General features: G+C 41.8%; 1 protein-coding gene across 2 annotated transcripts in view; it reads left to right on the forward strand.

Moving 5' to 3' along the window:
* LOC121284958 (collagen alpha-3(VI) chain) overlaps positions 1–1,271 on the forward strand; it is a 101,503-nt gene extending 100,232 nt beyond the window's left edge. For both annotated transcript variants that reach the window (XM_041200948.1, XM_041200949.1), the window contains one exon: positions 756–1,271. In XM_041200948.1, coding sequence (XP_041056882.1) covers positions 756–763 — 8 coding nt within the window. In that variant the 3' untranslated portion in view covers positions 764–1,271. The remainder of the gene's footprint in view (positions 1–755) is intronic.
* Positions 1,272–7,431: the final 6,160 nt, after the last annotated feature.

The raw sequence follows: 7,431 nt of genomic DNA on the forward strand, positions 1-7,431 counted from the left end.
TTCCTTTGCCTAGGCTTCTGTTAAAAATGTTTTCCTTTCTAAGATCTCCACAACTTTCAGCATTGACAACAATGGGAAATGACTGGCTATTATGGCTGAGCTGTATCAATAAAATGGAGCAGCCAGCATCCAGCTCAGCTCTGGTGTTTGAGAGAACCCTGGGCCCTGTTTGCAATACTCCCACTGAATTCTGTGTCAGTTTGGAATGCAGGATGAGAAGTCTAAAACTGTCATTTCTGGAAATGTCGGGCATGACATCTATGTGGACTTCAGATTTAGATTAAGACTCACAGTTTGATTCTCGTAAGCATTCCCTGGACTATTCAAGACAGTAGGCAACAGAGCTTATCTTTTCTTTGTGCTCCTGGGCTCTGTCTTCCTCTTTTCACTTGCCCACAAAAATACACATGTCGTAAGTACCCAGCAGGTTAACAAGACAGCAATGATGCTTCAAGTGTACACCCTTCATTAGATTTGTACGTTCTTGCACACTAAACACCAAAATGTGTTTTTTCTTTACAGATACGGATGCTGCTTATTTGTAACACATTCTATTCTTGTTTGTAGGATTTTCAGCATTTGTAGTTTTTTAAAATGTATATTCAACACCATACCTCTACCCGGCTTTTCATATTGGGAAATATGCTGTGTGCTGAGCCCTGGCTGGGAAATAGATTTTCTACCCTTTAATCCGAGGCTCCAGTACTGCTAATTAGTACCTTGTAAGTGACCAGTTCCTTTTCTTTGTTCCACAGATGAATAACTAACTTTGCAAATGACTACACCTGCGGATTTATTGCCTTGTAATTTTCAACCTCCAAGCTCCTCTTGTAACTTCAGGCACACAAAGTAATCAGTGAGAAAGGAATTGATTCATGGCTCAAACAGGAAGCCAACCAAGATTAACTTGAGTTTTAGCTACCACTTTGATAATTTCTTGTCGTTCCTAGTGACGGTCACAATTATTACTGTAAAACTATATCTCTACTACCAGTTTGTCTTTAAAAAACTATCTACAGTTATTGAAAATACTGGTGTGCATGACTTGTGTTGCATGAGATCAGTTGGCTTTTATGTGAACACAATGTAAGGAACTCATATACTGTGCTATAATTAATACCATTCTGTTTGATTAGATGCAATGTTTTAATTCATGTGTATCAGCTAATGAACATTATTGTTGATTACTTTCATACAAAAGTATGAAGCTTAAGTTACAATGAGTGTCACAATTAAGAAAACCTCATAAACATATATCTATAAATTGCAAAGATAGTGTGTTTTATTTCTTTCTCAGTTGCATTTTTCAAATGAAATACTTTTCTTGAACCAGCAATACTGAAGTAGAGTCATATTGTTCTCGAAACATTAATTCTGATTCTCTCTCCACAGATGCTGCCAGACCTGCTGAGTTTTTCCAGCATTTTTTGTTTTTATTTCAAGAGTGCTGGTATTGCTTTAGGAATTAGCTCATTGGAGGTCTGAGGCTAACAATGTCTAGGACTTCAGTTAGGTAAATAATTCTGTCAGCATCATTTGGTTCCTGAGTTTGAATCCAGCCCAGAAAGTCAGTATATAAATCTCCTGCCTCTGCTGCCTGTAAGGTTTAATTGCCAAATTACTTATTACCAGATGATTACAGGCCAACAGCATGGAAGTTGGAGGTTAATGGGAATTAAACAGTTGATCTGCTCTCAGAGAGAGCAAAAAAGCATGAGAAATGGAAATGTCACATTAATCAGTGGCAGGTATTTTCTGAAGCTGGGATAAATTCACCTTGTCAGGGCAGACTAGAGGAATCCCAACATCTTGACATTGATACTGGGTCTGTGAAATAAGTAGGTATTCTTTTTCCTAGACTTAACTATTAATAGAAATGAGCACCCTTTTCCCCTGCCACTCCAGTCCAAGAAACAAAAACAATAAATAAAGCAGGTAATGAAACTAATTATTTGGGTGTTAATTGCCATATTAATGGTTCTGCATGTTGTAGTCTGAGGCCTCTCATGTAGCTCCCTCAGCAATATCATAAGCATTCACTGCTACCCTGCTGATTAGTCACAAGCAGGGGCTAACGTAATCCTAGGCCCCACCAATCTGCGGCTGAAACCTGCAGAATTCAATGGTCAAATCTCTTTCCTTATCTGTGGTGGCCAAATGGTGAAATTCAGGCCACTCAGGCTTCAGGCTATGATTCAGATCCAGACTGCTGAAAAGAAAAAGTTAATGGCAAAGTTTATTGTTCCCCTTGTAATGAAGGCCACTGGAAGCAGGCCAGTACCCTTTTGCTGGTGGCACCTCTGGACCTAGCAGCAGTTGTTGGATTTCCAACCCAGGGGTTGAGGCTGAGACGTAATGCTAGTGGGAGCCATGATCAGTTAATGGGATGGTCTTCCTCAACCCTGAGAAATCCATGGGGCGAGTGGAGTTGATTTTAGTGGAATCATTGCTAATCTGCAGGATTTCTGGTCCTGAATAAATTAGCTCTTTAAATTATATAGATTGACAACAACTACTATTTATATGGCATATTTAACATAACAAAATATCTCAAGATGCTTCACATAGGAACATAGGCCCTTTGAACCTGCTCTGCCTTTCAATAAAGATCTGGTTGTGGCCTCAATTCCACTTTCCCATCTGCCCCCTAGAACCCTGAAAGGGAGGGAGGAACTTAGAACAATCACCATCACCAGGAAAAAATTGCTGGGAAAACTATTGGACCCGAAGGTTGACAAGTCCCTAGGACCAGATGGCATGCATCCTAGGGTCTTAAAAGAAGTGGCTGCAAAGATGCATTTGTTATAATCTCCCACAGAAAGCATGATTTCATTTTCACAAAGCCATGTTGACTCCCATGTCTATCAAAAATCTATCCAACTCAGCCTTGAATAAATTCAATGATCCAGCCCCCACTGCTTTCTGAGGAAGAGAATTCCACAGACTAACATTCCTCTGAGAGAAATAAATTCTCCGCATCTGTCTTAAAAGAGAGACCTCTTACTCTTTAACTGTGTCCCCTAGTTTTAGCCTCTCCCACAAGATGAAACATCCTCCTGATATCTACCCTGTCAAGTCCACTCAGGATCTTATATGTTTCAATAAGATCACCTCTCATTCTTCTAAATTCCAATGAGTATAGGCCAAACATGTTCGCCCTTTCTTCATAAGCTAAACCTTTATCCCAGGATTGTATTGAGTGAACCTTCTCTGAACTGTTTCTAAAGCAATTACTGGTATATAATTTTTCAAATAAGAACAACAAAAATGTAACATTACTCCAAATGTGAGGCAGAATCATCCCAGATTTGCACTCCGCGATGGTGGGTTTTCACACTGTATCATCCCAAACCCACTGCGTTACTTATGCGTTCCAGGGAAATGTGCTGTTTCCATGATGGGTGGGCTCTCATTTGCCCGCCATGCCATCACCTCACTGCTTTATCATGCCAAGCATCACACTTAAAGCACAGCTGCACTCAGTGCTTCTAGTCCAGGACTACAGCAAAGAAAACATAGCCCTGAAAGGCAAGAAGACTGCAGCCCTTGAGTGACTTTTGGACGCTATGAAGGCCCACTGTGATGTCCTCTATACCCCCACTGGCTTCAGGAGGGTCAGCAGCATTACCACTCTGGCTTGGTTGGTGATGGCAGTGGTGATCAGTGCCAATGTTGCACAGAGGAGGTTTGCCATCCAATGCAGATAGAGGTTGAAGGATCACATCCATGCAGCCAAGGTATGGCATCCATCTTATCACTGTAAATTCACACACTCAAGCCCATCACACATTCATGGGCGTCTCACTCACTGCCAGCTCAAGGGACAACACAACCTCACATGTCCATCTGGCCTCATTTCTTATGGAGACTGCCTCCTCTGCCCTCAGCATCTTGAAGCGACTTGCACAGATCAAATTTGCTCCCACACAGACCCTGGGACACCCTACTTCCCCAGTGCAGCCCTCTCCCTGCAGCCTCTTCCCTTGCCTGAAGCCACCTCTCTCCCTTCTCCAAGCAAGACCTTGCCCTGCAGCCATTGAAAAGTCACCTACATGTTTTGGTAGGTATAGACCTACCCGTGAGCCCCTCTAAAAGTAATATGGTGTTGCCTGTGAAGCCTGGCGCTGCTGACTGCAAGTGCTGACCGAAGCAAGGTAGGCAAACAAACCTTGAAGTCCCAAGTGAAGTGCAGCCTGCCAAGTGCATGCCTTATATATGCTGTTGTGAAACACGGTGGCGTATTTTCCTGCTGATGTGTATAGCCGATCCAGTGGGGGGATGAGTCCGGCGGGCTGGCCTTATAATGATATGCTGATGTATTACAGTGAGGTTCCTGATATCTGATGGCGGGGCCCGCTATTGATGGGCTGAGCAGATGATTGCAAACTGGTTTCACAATATCGTGAAACTGATTTTTAGCCTTATCTCTATATTGTCCGCTCACGCCACAAAACACACCCGCTGCCGGTGTGCATGCAAAATCCCAGCTGTGGTTTCACCAAGGCCCCATGCAGCTGCAGTAAAACTTCTTCACTTTTATATTCCATTCACCTTGCAATAAATGCTAACTTCATTTGCCTTCCTATTCACTTGCTGTATCTGCATAATAACTTTCTATGATTCATGCACACTCAGGTCCCTCTGTACCTCGGAGTTCTGTAATCTCTCTCCATTTAAATAGTATACTACTTCTCTATTCTCACTGCCAAAGTGGACAAATTCACATTTTTACACATCATACTCCATCAAGTTTTTGCCCACTCACTTGATAAGGGTTATTTCAGTGCCGTGGCAGAGGGGTGAACCTGATTGGAGGGATTCAAACATGGAATTCCGGAAAAGGTGTGCATGGATTTAGGAGGCAACATCTTCACAGACATTGGGGAGGAAAATGAGGTTGGAGTTCTCTCGATATATAAATCCCTAAGACAAATAAAGCTTTCTTTCCACTGGGCCCAACACTCAAGTATGCAACTTCTCTTCATCAGTCTTAATTATTATTGATCTTTACAGTTTATCTATGGTATTGCTGTACTCAGTAGTGCTTCCCACTAGTTAAAATATATGGGATGCATCTTGAAAGTCCTAAATATAGGTTGTGTCCGTGACTTCTCAGTACAGCAATGATAATGAACCGATCTTGCAATATTATCTTGATGTTGATAAGCTAGTGAAGCGCTATCATTGTGAAGCTATGTTTAGCTCTTAATGAGTAGAGAGAAAAAATGGTACAGAGTGAATCAAATAGCTACAAAACTTCTTTTTATGGTTATAGATTGATTATGCTTTTATAGATCAACCTTTCCAGAAAATGAGAGCCTTATAGTTTGAGAAATAGTATACTTCACAATTGATGGAAGGAAGGGAGGTTATGTAACATGGCAGAGATTGGGCAGGAAAGGAATATGCACCATTATTTATAATACTTAAAATCTAATAAAAAGCACATCTGAGCTTATTTTACATCTTAGGTTTCCTGCTACTCTGACTCCCTCTAGTGAAGTTTTCCTTAAAAGCACCAATTTGTGTTTTGGTCAGTTTCCAAGGATTTCAACAGTTTTCCAGTACTTCACTGAAGTAGCCATTATTCAAACGTAAGTCAAGATAATTAACCCTAACTTTGTCCATACCAAGCTTTCACACATGCACACTGCACAGCAAGGTTCACAAGATAGCTTGTGATAGTTGTATTTTTCTAATTCCTACAATAGGAGGCACTCAGGCCAATTGTAATAACCAAGGCGGTGCCCTATCTGAGGACAGTAAACTAAGTAGAGGCCTTTATAGCACATATTGTTAAGCAGAAGTGTATTATTCATTAACTCGAGGCTGAGTTGGGTAGATTTGTGATGTACAAGGGGTTTTAGGGGGCAGAGAAAGTGGAGTTGAGACCACAAGCAGATCAGCCATGATCTTATCGAATGGCAGATCAGGCTTGAAGGACCAAATGGCCTACCCCTGCTCCTAAGTCTGATGTTCTTATGTACTTAGTGATCAGTTGGTGCTTTAAATTGATGCGCCATTGTGTCATATGATAGTTTGTTAAGGAAAATTAACGATGGGCAATAAATGACCATGTATTGAGAATGAATAAAAATAAGGTAATAATTCATCATGAAGTAAATTCCTCATCTTGTCTGTACTGTTAGATGGCTTTATGAAGCAATTCCCTGTTTACTACCAGGTTTTTATGTATCCAAATAGTGGCTAAGTAAACAGGCCTATATAACTTGAGATTACTCTGTGTTCATTTGTGTGTGCAATTTGGCTGCCACTCTGGACTCAAGCCCATCACTTCTAGTTCCACTCATTTCTCGTCTTTCATTTCCTTTATTTTATCTGTACCCCTCCTAGACCTTGTCATCACACCTCCTTTCATTTCTCCCCTCAGGTACTAAGGCCTTGCTTTCAGTGCTCCTCACTCTTCCTACTCTCCTGCTGCCATTCCTGGCTTGACTACCTCATAAAATAAGCCATAGTTTCCCCCGTCCCTCTCTTACTATCTTCCGAAGGGCCCATAAGGCATTCATAACTACCACATTATGAGCAACAACACAAAATTGCTCCTTCCTACTATCTTGCTGACCTTTCTGACCAGCGTGCTCACTTGAGACTAATCTTGATCTTCTTGTCCAGATCCCCTCCCTCCCACCCCACATTGCTGACCCCATAGGCTCTGCCAGCAGATCAGCTAACACCGCCCTGCTCCGTATCTACCTGAAGAATGCCCATTTATTTGTAAACATGGCCCTTGCCATCCATGACATTATTGAGGATGATTGCATCTTTTTAAACCCATGGCATGACGTTTCAGATCCCCCAATTTACTGAGGGGAGGCCACTTCCATTGAATGCCCAAGAGGATGCAAAATCCTCCCTAATTGGGTCCTTAATCAGTTTAATTGGCTTTCCGCTTCCACTGTCACTGCAACATTCATTCCCTAGCCATTTATGCCCTCCACCTCCTTGGCAACTCTCTGAGGCAGTGTGTAACCTTGGTATCATATTTGATCCTAGAACTTCCGACCACATTTTCACACCATCACTAAGATTGCCAATTCCACCTCCATAACATCTCCCAACATTAAGGCTGTCTCAGATCACCTGCTGTCGAAACCCCCAAACATGACTTTATTACCTCAAAATTTGACTCTATCGACAGATTCCTGCCCAGTCTCTTACATTCTATCCTCTGCAAACTTGAGGCCATACAAAGCTCTGTTGTCCATGCCCTTTCTTGCACTAAGTCCAGCTCACCCATCACCCCTGTGCTCACTGATCTACATTGGATCCTGCTTAATCAATACCTCGATTTTAAAATTCTCATCCTTGTTATTAAATCCTTCCATGGCCTCATGAATCTCTATTTCTATAATCTACTATCATCTCACAACCCTTTGAGATATCTGTACTCTTCTACTTCTGTCCTCT

This window comes from Carcharodon carcharias, chromosome 12 (genome assembly GCF_017639515.1).
Source record: "Carcharodon carcharias isolate sCarCar2 chromosome 12, sCarCar2.pri, whole genome shotgun sequence".
In the NCBI taxonomy this organism is placed as follows: domain Eukaryota; kingdom Metazoa; phylum Chordata; class Chondrichthyes; order Lamniformes; family Lamnidae; genus Carcharodon; species Carcharodon carcharias.